This window comes from Muntiacus reevesi, chromosome 2 (genome assembly GCF_963930625.1).
Source record: "Muntiacus reevesi chromosome 2, mMunRee1.1, whole genome shotgun sequence".
NCBI classification, from domain to species: domain Eukaryota; kingdom Metazoa; phylum Chordata; class Mammalia; order Artiodactyla; family Cervidae; genus Muntiacus; species Muntiacus reevesi.
In genome coordinates this window covers 21,188,820-21,211,948 of record NC_089250.1, presented here as the reverse complement: position 1 = coordinate 21,211,948, position 23,129 = coordinate 21,188,820, and the positions used below count along the sequence as shown (strand labels likewise).

At 38.6% G+C, this 23,129-nt stretch overlaps 1 protein-coding gene across 3 annotated transcripts in view; it reads right to left on the bottom strand.

Annotated features, from left to right (window-relative positions):
• Positions 1-23,129, bottom strand: part of PLXDC2 (plexin domain containing 2) — a 416,578-nt gene that overhangs the window by 165,062 nt on the left and 228,387 nt on the right. For all 3 annotated transcript variants that reach the window (XM_065921072.1, XM_065921071.1, XM_065921073.1), the window contains one exon: positions 22,578-22,647. In XM_065921072.1, the coding sequence (XP_065777144.1) occupies positions 22,578-22,647 (70 nt within the window). The remainder of the gene's footprint in view (positions 1-22,577; positions 22,648-23,129) is intronic.

Here is a 23,129-nt window from a genome sequence, read left to right as displayed (position 1 = left end):
TGTTAATAAACCTAAGAACGATGTCAGGTTTACTTTTTCCTTTGCTTTTTTGTGGAAAGTAGTTCCTGTTACGTGATTTTTGTGGAAATCATGCTTGAACTTTAAAAAACAACCTGCGATCCCAGAATACATATGGGCATTCCCCCCTGTTTACCATGTAATTCTCCTGCCATCTACAAAACGGAAAAAGTGGCGAGGACTGGGGTATGAGCCACAGTTTACATCTGTGGGCACTGTGCACCCAGCAGTTAGGTCAGCTGGCTTAGCCAGTGGTGAGACTCAGCTCCATTTGTGGCAAGCCAACGTCCTTACACTCAGCTGTGCCCAGGAAAACGCCACTACACAGGGCTTACCAGGGTGTGCAGGCCAGGGGAACTGTGAGATTTTCCCTCTTTGTTACCCTACTACAAAAAGGTCTTGAAAAAACATAAACATACACACACAATGGACATAGAATCCGATGCCCATTTTCCTCTTTAGCTCATGGGACCGTAAAGGTGGGACTCTCACTCAACGCCTCAAGAGTGCTATTTATCCTTTGTCTCTTGTATTGGTTCATGGTTATTCTCTCCCGGATTTCTTTCACTTTGAATGAACCATCATGTGTAAGAGTTCTGTCAATGAACTATCACTGCCTCCTTTAATCTCCTTTCTAGTCTTCTGTCTTGGGCCAATTTAGATCCTATAGTTTTTTAACCACATACTGGAAATGATGACCAGGATCCTGTATTTTATCCGCCTTTCACAATGGAAACAAGAAGCAACCATAGTAATCTCCACAGTCTTCAACAGTCCCACCTTAGTGGTTATAAAACTAAGTTCGACCTTTTCCTGATATCAAGGACTTTTACATAATGTTTCTAACCCATTCCTTGACCTTTTCTCTTAGTACATATCTCCATATCCCATGTGCAAGTCTCTGGATCACTCACCACCTTCTACTTGCACATCTTCCTCTGCCTGAAATTCCATTCCCCAGCTTCTCAGCCTACCAAAATCCTACTCTTGCTTCAAGATTCAAGTCAAATGCTACTTCCACCATAAATCCATTGACACATGAAGTAGGAATCAATTTGCTTTTATCTGGGCTTCCAATGCCGTTCGCAATCTCTCTACAATGTATGCCATGCCGTGCGGTCCCAAGTCACTTCAGTTGTGTCCGATTCAGTTGTGTCCGATTCTGTGTGACTCTATGGACTGTAGCCCACCACCCTCCACGTCCCTGGATTTCTCCAGTCAAGAATACGGAGTGGGTTGCCATGCCCTCCTATAGGGGATCTTCCTGACCTAGGGATCTAACTCGGTTCTCTTATGTCTCCTGCATTGGTAGGTGGGTCCTTACTAGTAGAGCTACCTGGGAGTTCAGTTTAGTTCAGTTGCTCAGTCGTGTCCGACTCTTTGTGACCCCATGGACTGCAGCACGACAGGCCTCCCTGTCCATCACCAACTCCCAGAGTTTACTCAAACTCATGTCCATTGAGTCAGTGATGCCATCCAACCATCTCATCCTCTGTCATGACCTTCTCCTCCCACCTTCAATCTTCCCCAGCATCAGGGTTTTTTCCAGTGAGTCAGTTCTTCACATTAGGTGGCCAAAATATTGGAGTTTCAGCTTCACCATCAGTCCTTCCAAAGAATATTCAGGACTGATGTCCTTTAGGATGGACTGGTTGGATCTCGTTGCTCTCCAAGGGACTCTCAAGTGTCTTCTCCAACACCACAGTTCAAAAGCATCAGTTCTGTGCTCAGCTTTCTTTATAGTCCAATCTCACATCCAAACATGACTCCTGGAAAAACCATAGCTTTGACTAGATGGACCTTTGTTGGCAAAGGAATGTCTCTGCTTTTCAATATGCTGTCTAGGTTGGTCATAACTTTTCTTCCAAGGAGCAAGCATGTTTTAATTTCATGGCTGCAGTCACCATCTGCAGTGATTTTGGAGCCCAAAAAAATAAAGTCTGACACTGTTTCCACTGTTTCCTCATCTATTTTCCATGAAGTGATGGGACCAGGTGCCATGATCTTAATTTTCTGAATGTTGAGCTTTAAGCCAATCTTTTCACTCTCCTCTTTCACTTTCATCAAGAGGCTTTTAGTTCTTCGCTTTCTGGGAAACGTGTGGTGTCATCTGCTTACCTGAGGTTATTGATATTTCTCCCAGCAATCTTGATTCCAATTTGTGCTTCATCCGGCCCAGCATTTCTCATGATGTACTCTGCACATAAGTTATGTAAGCATGGTGACAATATACAGCCTTGACGTACTCCTTTCCTGAATTGGAACCAGTCTGTTGTTCCATGTTCAGTTCTAACTGTTGCTTCTTGACCTGCATACAGAGTTTTCAGGAAGCAGGTCAGGTGGTCTGGTATTCCCATTTCTTTAAGAATTTCCCACAGTTTGTTGTGATCCACACAGTCAAAGGCTTTGGCATAGTGAATAAAGCAGAAATAGATGTCTTTCTGGAACTCTCTTGCCTTTTTGATGATCCAATGGATGTTGGCAATTTGATCTCTGTTTTCTCTGCCTTTTCTAACTCTAGCTTAAACATCTGGAAGTTCACGGTTTATGTACTGTTGAAGCCTGGCTTGGAGAATTTTGAGCATTACTTTGCTAGCATGTGAGATGAATGCAATTGTGTGGTAGTTTGAACATTCCTGGCATTACCTTTCTTTGGGTTTGGCATGAAAACTGACCTTTTCCAGTCCTGTGGTCACTGCTGAGCCTTCCAAATTTGCTGGCATATTAAGTGCAGCACTTTCACAGCATCATCTTTTCAGATTTGAAATAGCTCAACTGGAGTTCCATCACCTCCACTAGCTTTGTTTGTAGTGATGCTTCCTAAGGCCCCCTTGACTGCATTCCAGGATGTTGGCTCTAGGTGAGTGATCACACAATTGTGATTATCTGGGTTGTGAAGATCTTTTTTGTATAGTTCTTCTGTGTATTCTTGCCACCTCTTCTTAATATCTTCTGCTTTTGTTAGGTCCATACCATTTCTGTCCTTTATTGTGCACATCTTTGCATGAAATATTCCCTCGGTATCTCTAATTTTCTTGAAGAGATCTCTAGTCTTTTCCTCTCTATTATTTTCCTCTATTCATTGCATTGATCACTGAGGAAGACTTTCTTATCTCTCCTTGCTATTCTTTGGAACTCTGCATTGAAATAGGTATATATCTCCTTTTCTCCTTTGCTTTTTGCTTCTCTTCTTTTCACAGCTATTTGTAAGGCCTCCTCAGACAACCATTTTGCCTTTACATTTCCTTTTCTTGGGTATGGTCTTGATCCCTGCCTCCTGTACAATGTCATGAACCTCCATCCATAGTTCTTCAGACACTCTGTCTATCAGATTGAATCCCTTGAATCTATTTCTCTTTTCCACTGTATAATTGTAAGGGATTTGATTTAGGTCATACCTGAATGGTCTAGTGGTTTTCCCTACTTTCTTCAATTTAAGTCTGAATTTGGCAATAAGGAGTCCATGATCTGAGACGCAGTCAGCTCCCCGTCTTATTTTTGCTGGCTGTATAGAGATTTTCCATCTTTGGCTGCAAAGAATATAATCAATCTGATTTCCCTGTTGACCATCTGGTGATATCCATGTGTAGTCTTCTCTTGTGTTGTTGGAAGAGGATGTTTGCTATGACCAGTCCACTTTCTTGGCAAAACTCTATTAGCCTTTCCCCTGCTTCATTCTGTACTCCATGGCAAAATTTCCCAGTTACCCCAGGTATTTCTTGACTCTCTACTTTTGCATTCTAGTCCTGTATAACAAAAAAGACATCTTTTTGGGTGTTAGTTCTAGAAAGTCTTGTAGGTCTTCATAGAACTGTTCAACTTCACCTCCCTCAGCATTACTAGTCAGGGCATAGACTTGGATTACTGTGATATTGAATGGTTTGCCTTGGAAACGAACAGAGATCATTCTGTCATTTTTGAGATTGCATCCAGGTACTGCATTTTGGATTCTTTTGTTGAATATGATGGATGCTCCATTTCTTCTAAGGGATTCTTTCCCACAGTAGTAGATATAATGGTCATCTGAGTTAAATTCACCCATACCAGTCCATTTTAGTTCACTGATTCCTAAAATGTTGATGCTCACTCTTGTCATCTCTTGTTTGACCACATCCAATTTGCCTTGATTCATGGACCTAACATTCCAGGTTCCTATGCAGTATTGCTCTTTACAGCATTGGACTTTACTTCCATCACCAGTCACATCCACAGCTGGGTGTTGTTTTTGGTTTGGCTCTGTCTCTTCATTCTTTCTGGAGTTATTTCTCCACTGATCTCCTGTGGCTTACTGGGCCCCTATCAACCTGGGGAGTTCATCTTTCAGTGTCCTATCTTTCTGATATACATATAAATGTGTGTGCACATGTGTGTGTGCCTGTAAGTAAATATAATAGCAGATCTTTGAATTTATCTAATTTAACATTTCCCCCTTTGACTATTTGTGAGTGGTTCTAAATGACCATGCCATGCATTATTTATGTTTTTACAGAAGCAATGACTGAATTACTGTGGGGGGCACATATTGGGATGAACTCCCCAGCTGGTTGTAAGCCCAGCTTGTGCCCTGAAGCCCAGAAGCTCTGTTTCCCAGATAAGGTCAAATACAGTGGTGGTTGGGGGTTGGTGGTCAGGCAGTAAATGCTGTAGCAATATTCCTAAATTATGGAAGAATTATATTCCTCAGTGAATATATGAAGTTTTTAATCTTTATTCAGTGTTTAGCATTTGCCAAGGACTGTCCTATGCATTTCACATGTATTGTAATATTTTATTCTCACAGCAATTTTTATGGCAGGGGTTGTTGAAATACCCAATTTACAGATTAAAAAACTAAGGAAAAGAAGGCAAAATGTATTCATTGCAAAGGCAGAGTATGAACCAAGGCCATATTGCTCTATAGCTGGCACCTTTAACCAACCCACTCTGCTATCTGTGTGTGCTCAGTCACTCAGACTCTTTTGTGCCTCCACAGACTGCAGCCCGCCAGGCTCCTCTGCCCATGGGATTTCCCAGGCGAGAATCCTGGAATGGGGTGCCATTTCCTCCTTCAGAGAATCTTCGTGACCCAGGGATTGAACCAGTGTCTCCTGCATTGGCAGGCAGATTCTTTACCACTAAGTTACCTGGGAAGCCCACTCTGCTATCCACCAGGTGGTAAATGTGAATGACCTACTATAGGTATAAAATAGTACACCTGAACCGGTATATTGTATCTCTACCTCTCCAGGGCACCAATATCATGCCTTTTGGCTTGTTTCATCAACAGTGCCCAGCATGGTTACTTGTAAATAGCAGACTGTAAAACTAACAGTAGGTTCACGAAAATATTGAGCCTCAATATTTCTTTCTAACACAGAAAAAATATTTCATTCACTCACAATTCTTTCTTCTTAAATGCAAGGCTATAAATTCTCATTTGCCTTTGGGTTTTTCACTAAAAATTAACTTAATACATATTGGAAACATTTAGCTTTGTCACTGCAGCTATGTAAAGTAAGCACTGGCACACTTTGCATAGTAGCATTAGGAGAAATCCTTCATCCACACTTACAGAACCACTTGTCAGAAACAGAATTAAAGTAGATTTGAAACACCTCCAGGCAGCCTAAGGCCCTAGTGCTGTAAAGTATTCAAAGTTTTACTCTTTGACCCATTGCTGTTTAGATAATTTTGATTTTATGAAAAAAGGAAAAGGAATAATGAGCCTGGACAGTGGGGATTTATATACTCCACTCCTCTCATTCTGTATAGTCTGACACGCGTTTTATTAACACTTGCATTAAAGCACAGGAAGGGTGTTGTGACCAAATGCCAGAACCAACATATCCTTGATTAAAACACTGGGGATATTTAAGGATATGTCAGAAGTAGTAGAGAAATCATTAATAAAAAGACTCTAATGAAATGAACACAGGATGTGGAAACTGCAGTCCACCAACAGAAATGCTGCCTTCAGATATAGCCTCGCTTGCTTTTCTCTTTTAAAACAAACTGCTAAACATTGCTCCTAGTTTTTAAAAGATCAAGTTCGTTAGGGTGAGAAATTACTTTTTGACTGCTACCACAGGGCTCTTCATCAGGCATAGTATGTCCGACTGCCAAAATGTCAAGATCTAAATACTCAAACTGCATCTATTGGAGGAAGAAAAATCACTTAAGGTTAGAAGGTCCCCGTGGTTTTAAGGTTGCTCAGGATTTTACATATAGAGCTCTACAAACAAATATCTCACTGGACAACATCGCTATGTATTGGCTTGAAGCTAATGTGTGTGTAAGGCAAATGGAACGAAGGTGATGGATTGTGGTTTACTCCATGAAAATGGACAACTTGACAAATTGAAAAAAAAAAAATTATTTAGCAAGCCAAACATTTTCGTCCTGTGTTCAACGTTAATAAATTGTCTCTGAGTTACAGGTAGATTCTCAGTATATTCAAGCTGAATGGCACACAAAGACTTCTTCTAGCCCAAACCTAGGTGTTGGTAGTGAAATTGACAATCCTGCTATGCTGTTCCCGGGTATATTGCTGGGGTCAATGATGGCCTGCAGGGGCCTAGAGGAAGCAAGCTGGACTCGCACAGGAAAGGCTGGGCAATATGCATTCAAACAAACATTCCAGAATAGATGGATGGGTCATAAAATCAAGGTCATGTAATGACCATTTTTGTTTTGAATTGCTGGGCAATGTGCATTCAAACAAACATTCCAGAATAGATGGATGGGTCATAAAATCAAGATCATGTAATGACCATTTTTGTTTTGAATTCTTAATTATGAATTTCTTCTTAATTATGAATTTCTTCTTCATCCTTGAGAATTTCAAAGAAAACTTTTTATACATTCTTTTGCCTCCTATTTAGGATAAAAAGGCTTCTGTATAAAAGACTCTCATCGTTCTATTTTTTTCATTGTTTTTAATACATGCCGAGCAGAAGTGGCAGAGCATTTGTTCAGACTGGTGTTTACATCCCTTCTCTGAAGTTAAGTGCTCTATTGTACCCGCAGGCTCAGTTTTTCAAGGAGCTACTACAAGTGCTGTTCACTTTGAGGATGGGTTATTTGAATGAGGTGCTTGTGACAGATACTGTCTCACTGAATCACTGAAGGGAAAAAAATAAAACTCTTCTCTTCTATCCCCCTTTTGAACTCTCACTCAAATGGCACAGCACTGTAATGTTAACTTGAAGAGGCTGCCCAACATTTTGCATTTGGACCAACCTAGGAGGAGACTGTCAACTATGATTTGTGTTCTGGAATGCTGATATGAATATACATAATGCCCTTATAACCCAAAGAAAACAGCATAACAAAGAATGGGGCAGGAGGGGATAAAACATATTATTGCTTAGAACACAGTTTGGGGGGAAAAGTTAATGAAAGTTATCAGGCACAAACTGTCTTTAAATACTGCCAGATGACAAAATCGGGAAAATAATGAGTCCGTGTCCCCGGTGGAAAGCTCTGGGAGACAGACACAAAACAGAGGTGACATTGAGCCTTGTAAGAACAATCCTATGCTCTGTGTTCTAAATCTTGACCTGCCAGGCAAACTATTACAAGAAAGTCATTAGACCCACAATCTGGGGATGAGTAGTGACTTTTTTTTTCTTTTACAGTTTACAGGCAGCTGCAGTTGAATTTATGCCTGAAAACTCTAATTGCTTTCTTGATGATGTAAGTAGAAAGATGTTTACAAGTTCATTTTTTACTACAGAGTCTCCACTGACCAGATTTATATAAAAGTGCTGTGTTTCTTAAAATGTGTTTTGTCCCATTTTGTTGTTCAGTCGCTCAGTCATGTCCGACTCTTTGTGACCCCATGGACTGCAGCACACCAGGCTTCCCTGTCCTTCACCATCTCTCGGAGCTTGCTCAAACTCATGCTTATTAAGTCAGTGATGCCATCCAATCATCTCATCCTCTGCCGCCCCCTTCTCTAACTGCCTTCGCTCTTTCCCAGGATCAGGGTCTTTTCCAATGATTCAGCTCTTCACATCAGGTGGCCAAAGTATTGGAGCTTCAGCTTCAGCACCAGTCTTTCCAGTGAATATTCACGACTGATTTCCTTTAAGGTTGACTGGTTTGATCTTCTTACAGTCCAAGGGACTCTCAAGGGCCTTCTCCAGTACCATAGCTCAAAAGCATCAATTCTTCAGCATTCAACCTTCTTTATGGTCCAATTCTCACATCCATACATGACTATTGGAAAAACCATAGCTTTGACTATATGGACCTTTGTTGGCAAAGTAATGCCTCTGACTTTTAGTACACTGTCTAGGTTGGTCATAGCTTTTCTCCCAAGAAGCAAGCATCTGTTAATTTCATGGCTGCAGTCACCATCTGCAGTAATTTTGGAGCCCAAGAAAATAGCAAGCATAATAAACATGAGGATCACCTGGGGAATTATTGAAAATCGGATTCTTGGGTTCTGCTGTCAGGAAGTCCAATTGAGAAGAGGGTGGTGGTGTCTAGAGGTGGTCTGTACTCCCCATTATCCACATCACTTTCCCATATCTCCCCAAATAAAATATTAATAATCAATTAAAACAAGTCTTACATGTACTTTGAATATGAAATATCAGAAAATTTTTCTATTAAAATGAAATAGAATCTGGGAAATTCTGTGTGTGTATGCTACACAAACTCAACTTCATGACCATTTTTCTAGGTTCATCCCTTGCCCTCATCTTCTAACCCAGTCCCTGATCCCTTGCCCCTTGAACATAGACATTCTAGAGCAGTTGTCTGCGGGTCTGGTATAGGACTCTGATATCCACATTTTTAAAAAGCACTCCAGGGAATTCTGAGGCAGAACTTGTTATTCATTCTAACATTTTATCAGTTCCATGGCAGCCACCTGCTAAGCAAGAAGTGTTGAAACACAGTTGCAGTTTAGTTTATGAAAATAAGAGTTTTTAAACTGAAGTGAATAGCAACTCCACCCCAACCTCCCTCACCTCCAGTAGGTGCCAGCCTAGTACTAAAATAGTGCCAAACTGCAGGACAAATGCCACAGGATCAACCACTGCCCAAACAACCCATAGTCTCTAGGGGAAAAAGAAATGCATGCTTGTGTCCTTGACCTGAGTGGTATACCATTTACATACGTATTGAAAAGGCAAGTAATTTATATATTCTATATAGGTTGAAGAGCCAACTCATTGGAAAACACTCTGATGCTGGGCAAGATTGAAGGCAAAAGGAGAAGGGGGTGGCAGAGGATGAGAGGGTTAGATAGAGTCACCGACTCAATGGACATGAATCTGAGAAAACTGGGAGACAGTGGAGGACAGGGGAGCCTGGAATGCTGCAGTCCGGCGAGGTCGCAGAGTCGGATACAACTTATCCACTAAACAACAGCATTGTATATTGAACAAACAAAAAGGTTATGTAACACCCAAGGAAGACACTGAAATAAAGAAGCCTCCTGGATAATATTAATAAGACACAGATTTCTCAGTAGAGATATTCTTACAAACAGAGAGCTAATGCAATCCCTTACCTGCACCACCACCTTCACACACACTTTCAGTGGCTGGTCCTGAAATCCTTCATTCTACACATTCTTGAACAGATAATCAACCGAAGTATTTGTGGGCTGTCCCATCAGGGCACTCTTCTCTTCTATCCAATAGTAAATCCACGGGCGGCAGCCCACAGCTGTCTGCTGTCCTGCATAACTGTTCTTCTGGAGAATCCTGTGGTTTGGAAATCTTCCCTCTGGCTGGCACTAGTCCCTGGACCCTGCACCTTCTCTGAGGAGTGGTCACCTACCACCTTCCGCAGGGTGTCTCGGTTATTCCTAATGATAATCTGCTTTGCCTCCTGCCCTTCTCACTGCCACCCTGGCCCAGCTTGGCTTCTGCTTCTCTGAGGCTGGCTCTGCTCCTTACAGCTTGGCCAAGGGACAGGTTACTCAGAATCAGGGCATTGCCAAGAACTTAAGTATCACTTTGGTCCAGAAAATCTGAACTTCTGGAGTCTGTCTCCCACCTTGTTGAAAGTCCAAAGTCATTAAGCCCTTTGGACATCTGTATTAGTTGGCTGAAGCTGCCATAACCTAACACCATCAATGGGGTGCTTTAAACAATAGAAATGTATTTTCTCACAGTTCTGGAGGCTGGAAAGTCCAAGATCAAAGTTCAGGCAAGGTTTGACTTCTGTTGAGGACTCTTCTTGACTTGCAGATGTGGTCACTATGTCATTAAGTCCTCACATGGCCTTTCCCCTGAGTGCACACAGGGTGAGCGTGAGTTTGCTGTAGTCTCCCCTCTTAAGGACACCAATCCTACTGAATCAGGGCCCCTTCCTTATGACCTCATTAACCTCAGTCACATTCTTAGAGGCCTCATCTCTACATAGGAGTTTAGGGCTTCAACATACAAACTTAGGGAGGGATAGAGATATTCAGTTCATAACAATATCCTCATTAAACAATGTCTAGCACCACAGCCAGAGGATCTCCACTGGTATGGCCTCATTCATTCCTGATTTAATTCCCCTTCCTCACGGGTCCACCCTTGAAGCGCTGATATTTGCAGTCTGCAGACTTATGATAATAGATACACTCCTTACATTTTCCTATTTCTCCTTAGAAAATACTCAGCTAATTGTTTTCAGTTTCTAATTACTGATAATATATCATCAAATAAATTGTTTCTAATAATATCAAATATGTGTTGATTAATTAGATGGTGATATCTTCCCTTCTAATATGACCAACGTGTTTAAACCATGAATCACCCAAATCTTTTTTCTGTCCTTCTTTCAATGTCACATTTACCAAGTTAATGTTAATCTGGGTTTATCCTCAAGAAATTTAGATACACCAATAAACACTTCAATAAACAATTTAAATAAACACAATAAAATGGCAACTTCATTTACTACCAGAAACTCTAAAACATAAGAAAATTTTGAAAAAAACTAGTTCCAAAAATCTTGATACCTTACACTCTGAAAATTCCATTGTTTTCAAATAACTATCTACTATAAAGATTATACAAAAGGAAAACAAATATATGTACTTCAGGGATTTATTCCCTATGAGTTCTCACCTATAAGAATGTTAAATCCTAACAGCATTTGAAGGGATAATACATGAACAAAGCAGTCATTTGATGTATAGATGACTTTGTCTCCTTTCTTCCCATCTCCAGCAATCTACCAATTCTTCTCTTTAAGAGTAACCACTGTTAATAGTTTGTTGTATATCTTTCCAGCGATTTCTTTGTGAACTTAAAATCATATCTCTTTCAAATTATTTCAGAGATAGTTTATGCATGTTTAAATGTACCTGTCTGCACTCATATACATGCACACATATATGTGTGTAACATTGTTCTGCATCTTGATTTTTTCACTAGATATATGGAGCTATTTATTTTGTTTAAAGGCTACATGGCATTTCATTCTGTGAGTGCATAATAATTTATTTCATCTGTTCACAACTTGAACAGCCTTATTAACAGGTTGTTTTCAATCTTTAGCCTTAAACATTAGTTGACACTTGTGTGAGTGCACATACAGGATATATTTCTAGAAGTAGGAATGACAATTATACATTTTATATTTTAACAGATTATAATTGAGACTACATCTTTCTCTATATCCTAAAAATTTATTGTATTATAAAACTTATTTTTTAAACATCTTTACAAATCACAAGTAGAAAAAATATTTCATTGTTTTAATTTGTATCTCTTTTATTAGGAGTATGATTACACATTTTCCATACATTTAATAGCCACTTGTATTTCCTATTTTTTTTAAAAGAAACAAGTTTTTTTTTTTATTATTACTAGGTTTAAATTTAGTGAAAAGCTGCAAAGATAGTGCAAAATCTTTCCATATACTCCACACTTGTTTTCTCATACTAACACTTTACATTAGTATGTCATTAGTATGACCATATTGTGGTCAAAATTAATGAAATGATAATGATACATAATTATTATCTGAATTATTAAGTAAACTTATTCAGCTTTCCCTAATTTTTTCATACTGTCCTTTTTATATTCCAGCATCCCAGGCAGGACCTCACAGCCTATTTAGTTATCATGTCTCCCCAGGCTCCTCTTTTTTTTTTTTCTCATTTATTTTTATTAGTTGGAGGCTAATTACTTCACAATATTGTAGTGGTTTTTGTCATACATTGACTTGAATTAGCCATGGATTTACATGTGTTCCCCATCCCGATCCCCCCTCCCACCTCCCTCTCTACCGCTCCCTCTGGGTCTTCCCAGTGCACCAGCCCCGAGCACTTGTCTCATGCATCCAGCCTCCCTAGGCTCCTCTTGACTGTGACAGTCTCTCAGACTTCTCTCGTTTTTGATGGCTGACGTTTTAAGGAGCACTGGTTGAGCATTTTGTAGGAAGGTATGATTTTCTCTGACTTCTTTCAAGAATTTCTCTTTGCCTTCTTTTGTGTGTGTGTGTAGTTTGAAACTGATATGTCCAGCTGTGCTTTCTGCTGTCATTCTTTTTTTCCTGGTTAGTGTTCTCTGAGATTTCTGGTTTGGTGTCTGCCATTAATTTTGGAAAGTTCTTGGCTATTATTATTATTTCAAATATTCCTTCTGCTCTGCTCTTCTTTTCTCTCTGCTAACATTCCAATTATGTATACATTACATCTTTTATTACTGACAAAGGTCTGTCTAGTCAAAGCTATGGTTTTTCCAGTAGTCAGGTATGGATATGAGATTTGGACTATAAAGAAAGCTGAGCGCCAAAGAATTGATGCTTTTGAACTGCGGTATTGGAGAAGAATCTTGAGAGTCCCTTGGGCAGGACGAAGATCAAACCAGTCAATCCTAAAGGAAATCAGTCCTGAATATTCACTAGAAGGATTGATGCTGAAGCTGAAGCTCCAATACTTTGGCCACCTGATGTGAAGAACAGACTCATTGGAAAAGACCCTGATGCTGGGAAAGATTGAAGGCAAGAGGAGAAGGGGATGATAGAGGATGAGATGGTTGGATGGCATCACTGACTCAATGGACATGAGTTTGGGTGGACTTCGGGAGTTGGTGAAGGACAGAGAAATCTGGCGTGCTGCAGTCCATGGGGTCACAAAAAGTCAGACAAGACTGAGCAACTGAACTGAACTACATCTTTTATTATTGTCCCATAGTTCTTGGGTGTTCTATTTTTGCTTCTATTCTTTCTCTTTGTATTTCAGTTTTAGAAGTTTCTCAGCCTTTAGTGGGCCTGTGTCTTTGGACTGTGACCTTCACTAATGTTTCTCCAATGGAATAGGTTTTTCTCTCTGCCACCTACTAAGAACAGTAAACTTTGCTTACAAGAATGTACTGGAATAAAGTTTTGGGAAACAGCTGTGTTTTGAAGGCATTTGGAGGAAATTGATAAGTTATCTTTGGAGATTACCACTTAAAAAAAGAATAATCAGGAGGAAAAACTTATTCGGAGCAGAGCTCAATGACTATACTTCATAAATAGTATGGTAAATGTTTTGCTATGTAAATTGACAACAATTTTTAAAACATTAAAAGACTTTTGTCTTTTATATAGAATTTTATATAGAATTTATATAGAATTTTGTGTTTTTTTTTTTTTTTGGCAAAATCTAATTGTTCCAAATTCTTTTACTTTTTCCATGTTCCTTGAGTAATCTAAATGTGCTATTGATTGTCTCCACAGGCTATTAACTAAAAGATGCTTGTTTTTTTAAAGGAGCTGTGGAAATTGATAATAAAACAATTAAAAAGGCTTTTCCCCTCCATTTTCTTTGCCTTCAGCAGAAACCTCTCATTTGAACCATAAGCAGATTAAATGAAAATCTCACTGTAGCCCTCTGGCTAGGCAGATCAACAAAGTAATCTAAATCTACCATAATTCCATTAGAAATAACCAACAAAATATGTATTGTTTAATAATATGTCCCAGCTCCAGAGCTGTACCAGTTGAAGTCAGAACACAATTTTGAGTTGTTTCCACATTATACCTACTGGTTTCCTGTGATGTAAACAGGGGAAAATCCTGACAATAAAGGTTAGCATTGAAATAACCTTATGCTTCCCAAGTGGCTCAGTGGTAAAGAAGCTGCCTGCAATGAAGCAGGTGCAGGAGATGCAGGTTTGATGCCTGGGTCACAAAGATCCCTTGGAGGAGGGTTCAGTAACTCACTCCAGTATTCTTGCCTGGAGAATCCCTACAGACAGAGGAGCCTGGCAGGGTACAGTCCACAGGGTTGCAGAGTTGGACATGACCGAAGTGACTGAGCACGAATAAAGAAATTTGTCTCCTAATTCAAAGGCAAAACATCACACATAAATTTAACCAAATGAATGTTTAACTTTGAATTTGGGGTTGGACCTTCAGTATATTTTAGAGTTGGATTATTAGCAATTAATCAAATCTCATGTCTATGAAAGGCAACCTGGATGAGATGACATCAGGCAAGTGTCTTCCCCACCCCCCATCATTTGACCCATAACTAACTTTATGCTTTGATGACTTGTCCTTGAAGTTCATGTTCTACAAAGGGTAGAATAAGAAGCATCAAGATATGGGTGGCTTGCTGTTGATAATAATGCCTGTTATCCAGTTACAACCCATCATATCACAATTAGACCAACATTTCAAGATTCTTCTGCCATGTGTGAAATTCTGTAAGACTTTCAGAGTTGCAGCACTGGGAGGCCTTTAGAGGAGCTTCTGCAGTGTACTTAGAGATGACAGACATATCCAAGCTAACAAAGAGGACATCCAAGTCATCTACACAGGCCTATATTTCCCAGTTAGGAATGGATGAGCCAGACTTTAAAAGGAGATAATGAAAAGTTAAAAAAGTTAAGTCCCTAAGCACGTGCTGAGCTATGGATCATGTTATCAAAGAAAACAATAGACGAGCTAATAGGTAAACACAGCTTTACAGCAAACATATTTTGAAAAAGAACAGAAGAGAAAGAAATACATATAAAAAAAGGACAGTAGTAACAATACATGCTATTTTTGGAGTATTTTCTGTGAAATAAGTATCAATAATACATGTTATGTCATTAACTCCTGACCGAAGTCCTTATGAACTAGGAACTTTCATTATGCTATTGTACAGATTGGGAAACTGAGGCAGGAGAGATTAAGTAATTCACTGAAGGTCACAACAGCTATGACTGGTGTTATTTATGAAGACCCACATTCCAGTACTGAGAGTCCCTTGAACTGCAAGGAGATCCAACTAGTCCATCCTAAAGGAGATAAGTCCTGGGTGTTCTTTGGAAGGACTGATGCTGAAGCTGAAACTCCAATACTTAGGCCACTTCACGTAAAGAGTTGACTCATTGGGAAAGACCCTGATGCTGGGAGGGATTGGGGGCAGGAGGAGAAGGGGACGACAGAGGATGAGATGGCTGGATGGCATCACTGACTCGATAGCATGAGTTTGAGTATGCTCTGGGAGTTGGTGACGACAGGGAGGCCTGGTGTGCTGCGATTCATGGGGTCGCAAAGAGTCGGACACGACTGAGCGACTGAACTGAACTGAACTGAACATTCCAGTACAAGAGTATTTCTCTTAACCTAGGTATCAGACTGCTTCTTCAGGAAAACGAATTTCAATTGCTGACTTGAGTAGAAACAGAACTCTCTTGAACTTATTCCTGAAATGTACAGTGCGTGTGTGTGTGTGTGTGTGCTCAGTCAAGCCCAGCTCTTTGTGATCCCATGGACTGTAGCCCGCCAGGCTCCTCTTCTGCCCATGGAATTCTCCAGGCAAGAATACTGGAATGGGTTGCTATTTCCTTCTCCAGGGGATCTTCCCAATCCAGGAATCAAACCAGCGTCTCTTGTGTCTCCTGCACTGGCAGGCGGGCTCTTTACCATCATGCCACCTGGGAAGCCCAGAGTCTAAAGTCAATCCTGCCTCACTTAGTATTTTTCTCCTCTTTCTAGGACTGGACAAGGTTAGAGCAATTGCTGTACTTTGTTACTTTATTAATTAGTCACCTAAACTCCTTTTGTTTTCAATTGGGTGATGTATCTGAGCATCTAGATAATACTGTTATCTGAACTAGGGAGGAAAGCAAATACTTGCCAATATTTCAAACAAAGCCTGGATCCACAAGAGACTAAATGGTGCTTTCCATGTGCAAACATTCCTAAGTGAACAGTGAACGTCCACTGATCTATGGACTTCTCTGTGGCTGCTACGGTGATGGAAGGGGCTAAGCCTGGAGAATTTGCTTCTTACCCTTACTTCTTACCCTTACTTCTTACTCTCACTTTGATTAATCAACATTTCCCCATTCCTGTCACCAGTCATCACTTATCCACCACGGATCAATGATCCTGCCTTTTTTTAAACTGTACTTCTGTCTACCCACATTTCTGCCTCTGGTAATTTTCATATTGACTCAGGTCTATCTCCTGGGTGGTCCCTTTCTGCATCTCTTGTCACTCTGAGCTCCAGCGACACCTCACCCCAATCCCAAGGAACCAATGCTGATGAAATACAGCACACTGATACACAGGAGGAACAAACAGGCTTGTGAAGATGTGATTCATAAAGCCACGGGGAAAAGAAATTCAGTAATGTTGGTGAAATCTGCTGAATCTACTGAGGGACACGAGACAGTCTGGGGGAGAAAATTATCAAGAAGGACAATTGAGCTGAACTTTCAGGACGTATATCCAGAGAATCACTCAGACACAGCAAAGCAGACATCAAACAACTTATCTTTCCATCCAGGAATCTTTGAGACTTGAGTTTGTTAAATTTGTGAACCAAATTGGAATGGATTTTCTTTTGTTCAACGTCTATCCCTTCAATATCTCCCTACATCTATCAGATCTCTAGATACACATAATAACATAATGATAATAATAACACAAAATAATGTCATTTACTTTTTCACTAGATTCAGAAAGCTAATGGATGCAATAAAGTTCTGTTATATTATATACTTGGAAGATTACAGGGTTGGTATTTTAAATCAATCATCCTGAGTAATAACTAACTCTCGTCTGCTGTTAAAAAGCCTTTTATAACTGTTATTAATCAAGTACCTCTAAAAAGCATGAAATATTATTTGGGACTACAATTAAAATATTTCTATTTGAAAGAAAGAATAAAAAAGAAGCTGGTAGACTTGGTAATATACTTCCTGAAAACCCAGTCAAAATAATATGCACTTTTTGTTTTTAACCTCTCTTATTAGTGACAAAGGGGAACAAAACAAATGACTATTAACAAGATATAGGAAATTAGTTTAGATCTGAATTTCATACCATAGCTCAAAGAGTGGGGCTTCCCTGGTGGCTCAGTGGTAAAGAACCTGCCTGCCAATGAGGGAGACACACGTTCGATCCCTGGGTCAGGAAGATCCCCTGGAGAAGGAAATGGCAACCCACTGCAGTATTCTTGCTTTGGAAATCCAATGGACAGAGAAGTCTGGTAGGCTAGAGTCCATGGGGTCACAAAAGAGTCAGACATGACTTAGTGACTAAACAATAAACAACAACAGTTAAAAAAAAGACTCAGATTAATTTATTTTCACCTTGGGAGGAGTACTATTGGATTAGGAGGCATGGGAAGAAAGGAGATACAGTTGTTACTCTGTCTCCCAGACACAGCCCCACTCCCATACCAAAATCCCCTGAAGCTCAATTTGTGTACAACCAACACATATCCTCCCACAAACTTTAATTTAATGCTAGGTTGTATAATATCTCATACAATGTAAATAATTGTTAATACAATGCAAATGCTATGTAAATAGTTGCCAGCTCATAGAAAATTCAAGTTTTGCTTCATGGAACTTTCCAAAAAAATTTTTTTCAAATATTTTTGATCCATAGTGTGTTGAATCCCAGGATTCAAAACCTACAATATGGAGGGCTGACTGTATACATTTTACTTTTCCTTGTTTGACTTTTTTTAATGCTATGTATTAATTTTCCAGATATTAAATACAGATTACTTAGTGGACATTTTACATTTTATTAGTTAGCATCTGGTAAACAAATGAAAACAGAACTAAAATTAACATCTTATACAATGCTATATGTCAATTAAATGAGAAAACTAAACCAGAAAAAGAGATGTGTGCAAAACAGGTTTTGCAATAAAACTGTTTTCATACCCTGAAAAAAAAACCTGAACAGTTATCTTCTTATATCTCCAAATAGAAATTCACAAAGAAAGGAAAGGAGGGTAAACCTTCATATAACCAAGGTTGCCTTTAAATCATGTCATCTTTGATTCCTAATCTCATGTGTGGCTTGCTTGCAATTCTACACACTCATTTTGAATCAGCCTATATCCACATAATTAAAATTTGGGGTCAGACTTGCCTGGATAATGTTAACTTTTCTCTTCCCCAATATATAAGGCATCAATCACCATTCTTCCCACCTCTCACTTTCCTCTCATCTAGTTAAATGTAGTGCCCATAATGAACTCAAGAAAAAGATATCATTACTAGTGATGGTTGCAAGAATTAAAAAATTATATCCTCAAATGTAAACCTGCTTTTTGAAGCTTTTAAAAGGTCACCTTAGCAGCCTAAAATTTAAAAAGAACCTATTAAAGTATTCATCCTGTTGCTATTTAGCTGCTCACTCGTATCTGACTCTTTGCGATCCCACGGACTGTAGCACGCCAGGCTATTCTGTCCACGGAATTCTCAAGGCAAGAATCCTAGGGTCGGTTGCCATTTTCTTCTCCAGGGGATCTTCCTGGACCAGGGATTGAATCAATGTCCCTTGTCTGGGCAGGCAGATTCTTTTTTTTATTTGTTTGTTTTTTTTTGTTTTTGACTTTGGTTTAGCAGGCAGATTCTTTACCAATAAGCTACCAGGACGTCCATATATAAAGACATGTCACAGTAATTTGTGGACACATTCAGGGAGAACTGCAGTCAGTAGAATATCTTCTTTCATTTTGTTTCATAGAAACCAACATATTCCTCCTTAAAAATTTCAGTCCCTGGTCTATTTGCAATGGCTTTCAGTCTACTTTATTTAACCTGACGTGTGGTTTCTATATTTCTTGTAAGTTTTTCATAGTTAATAACTTTTTCTAGTTTTGTAAAATGATGAGCCTTTATCAGGTAGGTCTATCTGCTTATACCACCTATTTACTCAGAAGAGACCGATTGAAACTCTATGATTCAGAAGTTCTTTTCCAAGCTGTTCCTGGCTTTACTCACCTGTGTCCTAGTGAATCCTGTTGCCTGAAAACCTTTGCAAACACAAGATTAGATAACTCAAATGATGTGCCCTTCACTGGCTTCAGGCACTAGAAGTATTGAAAAACCTGCTTCTTTCTTTGCCTTTAAACCCCTCACCTTATCCCATCCTCCACTACCAGATCAGGCCAGATCTGTTATTTACTCAAAGAAACCCAGTGCTTACTGGATATCACCCAAATGTCTAAAGTTAAAAGTATTTTACATCACTCTTCCCAGTTCCCATTCACTGAACTCTTACTTTGAGTCTCCACTCAAGACAACAGATTTACTTGAAAGGCTTCCAAATACGCTCAATATGGACTCAGCAAACTCACTTAGCTCGGCATCCATTTGTCTGGAATATTCCTTCCTTCTTCACCTCTTTTCAACCTGCTTCTCTGCATACTAAAATTCCACCTTCCTTTAAGGCCAATGTCAAATGTTAGCTTTTTTACAGACCTGTTTCTGATTTGCTCAATAACAATGACCCTCTCTTGGAGCACCTTTCTGATCCTCCAACACTCACAGTCAACCTTGTCTTATTGCGTAGTCACATAATCCATCCTCTTCTTAGATTCTAAGTTCCTGGAGGATCAACAGTTTATTCTTCTCTGTACAAACTGAAGTATTAATGTTATGTACTGTGTCTCTCACATAGGAGGGACTCAACCAAAATTGACTGAAAAAATAAACAATGGAGGTGTAGACAAGCTATTTAGTTGAAAACTTTTACAAGAGATTCTGATCCCAGTTTGGAGAAGCCTAGGTCAGTGTCTAAATTATCTTACTTGTCTCTCTCTAAACAGGGTATGGATTTATATATGCAAGTGCCATACTAGCATTTTTTAAACAAAAAATAGAAAAAGGTTTTTTTACATTATTGTTTTCTTCAAAGAAGATAGAAATCATTCAAGAAATCAGATTTTTCACTTATTTTGAGGATCTTTGCAAAGAAAAAAGATATTTTGAAGCAGTAAACATGATATAGCCATCTGTTTGGGTTTTCTCCCACCAACTCAGGTAAGGGAAATTTTACTTCATATTGGCTAAATTGCTGGCATGACTTTTAAAGATAAAATGACTTGAGAAACTAAAAATGCAAAGCTGCCCATATTTTCACCACTGTGTGTACAGATTTTGAACAAACATAATTAATGATTCACTTTAAAAAATTCAGTAGAACACAGTTAACCTAAGTCTCAGAAAACATGTTTAATGTTCATATTATGAGATAACCATGTATATATCATACTTTAAAGATGTGAGTGGACATGAAGTAATTCATGGCTTATAGGAGCAGTCTTTTAACTTGCCTTTCTCCTTTTCATTCAATCCTTCAACATATTAATTAAAATGTCCATTAAATGCCCGGCAATATACTAGCACAGAAATACACAGTGAACTGATTAAGACAGAATCTGTGTATAAATTTTACTTATATATAAGCCCTTTTTTACACAAAATGTAATAGTTTCCAGACTGAAGCCTTAAAACCAGTTCTTCTGCTTAGAGTTTGTAAATTTTGCTAATAGTATCATTTCTCTCCCATGGTTTGAAGCCACAGAATTACCAAGGTCCTCAATATTTGTCACACTTTCAACTATATGCACTAACTTCAGTCTTTTTATACTTTAAGGCATTACAAAATATCTTGATTCTGCTCTGTGATTTTACTTTTTTTTAACACCAAAAACATTTTATATTGGATTATAGCCAATTAACAATGTCATTAATGTTGTTTCAGGCGAACAGTGAAGGGACTCAGCCATACATATACATGTATCCATTCTCTCCCAGACACCCCTCCCATCCAAGCTGACACATAACACTGAACAGATTCCCTTCCCCCCAGCTATCATGAGTTTGTTTTCTAAGTCTGTGAGTCTCTTTCTGTTTTGTCAGTAAGTTCATTTGTCTCATTTCTTTTTAGAGTCCACATATAATCTTGGTTCTGCTTCTTAAGTTTATCACTTATCTAATCAAGGACTGGTGACTCTAACTGACTTTTGAGGCAGTATACAAAATTGTCCCAACCTGCTTTTCATATCTTAACATTTGTTTTTCAAACCTACACAACCCAGCTTCATTCAAATTCGGTTATTTATTGTCTCAAAATACTCCACCAATTTTCTCTTCTGTATAGTATTCATTCAAGATATTCTTCCCCATGACATACTCTTCTTTCCCTACACAATCACAGAAATTCTAACTTCCTTCAAGAAATACCTTAAATAATACTTTTTCTATTAAGTCTTAAAGGATTCTCACGTTTGAGCTTTTCATCTCTGGAAACCTGTATTTCATCATTTGTATTTTCTAAGGAACTCCCACATTCTGCTTCACCTTGTCCACTAGGTTACATGATCCTAAGGCAGAGGTAGCTTTGTTTGCCAGTGCTTAGAGATGGTGCTTAAAACTTTTACTTGATTATTGGTATTCCTGATCACAAATCTTCCTCCGAATCCTACATAACTTCTAAGTCATTTACTGAAATATGATGAGTGACCAACCTGGTTTCCATATCATCCAGAAGGCCAAGACCCAGTGAAGGAAAGGGACTCTCTCTGGTGCTTTAGTATGAGCCACCCACAGACCTTTCATCCTATCTGTGTATTTCATTTATTAATAATTTGCTTCTTTACTTACTCTTCCATTTTTATGTTTTTCTCTTTCCCCTACTTTCTCTACTGCTCCTTAATAGGCAAGCAGTGATATTCTCTGGCATTTTGCTTATTTCTGCTAGTAGCACTCAAGGAATAAATTTTTCTGACTCCTGGGATATGCTATAAAAACTGATAATTGCATTTCTAGGCTATTGCTAATCTCTAAACTAACCTCCAAAGTCTGTGGAGAAAAAGAAAATGAAGAGAATTCAAACCAAATTTCAGTGTTCATTTTTAAAATTCTCAAATGAGTTGTCAGTCAACTTAGGTGGCATTAAAGGGGGAGGAAACAGTCAAATAACTAAAGCTAATAGAATGCATGTGTGTGCATGTATATATATATATATCTCAATCTACTACATAAGTTAAAAGAAAACAATATACTTCTATAGCTTCCTTAAGCACTTTTTCTTTATAATTCTGTTCCCTTTCATGTAGTCTTCCATATTACCAAAAATGAATGAAGGCTTGAAAAGAAAACAGAGATGAATCTATGCTGAAAATTATTATAAGTACATTTTTTTTTCCGCAGAAAAGTTTTCCCAATAGCTATACTTTTCTTCGGTTTTATTTATACCCATGACTTTTTGATAGAAGACAATGGCTTTCCCAATAAATGTCCTTTTTGAAATATGGAGTAAATTAAAAATAATAACTGCAGTGAAACTGTAGATTATTTAGAGTGAATGGGTAGAAAACCACTTACCCCCAGTTGCCACAGTGATTTCACGTAGGAAATGGCCATAAAATGGAAAATCGAAGGACAGATTCACTCTCTGCAAGGAATAACAACCAGAAAAGAAAATCAATAATGTGCATAACAGTAAATGTAAAATGAAGAGCCTTCTACCTAAAAAAAAAAAAAAATGCTTCTACTTTGCACCACTATTACTGTAGCTGACTTTTAGAATCTGAATCTTGGACAGAAATAAAGAAATTTTACCCTCTGATAATTAAATGTTTAAAATATGTGACAAAAATAAAGTTGGGCTGTTATGATCTGTTAATATGTTCTTCACTTCCAAAGGGAATCTGAAAGTTTCAGCTCTGAATCAAGTTATTCTCTTTAACATCACCACTACCTTTCAGTTGTCCACTACAAAGCAGGTCAACCATCATGACCAACAATTTATTTAGGGTTATTTTTTGTTTGATTAATCTTCTCCAAAATAGTAGAGCATGTTATCTGTTTAGTTTTACTGAGTAAAAAGTAAAAATATTTTATTTTAGGCAATTATATAGTCAACTTATCTTCTGT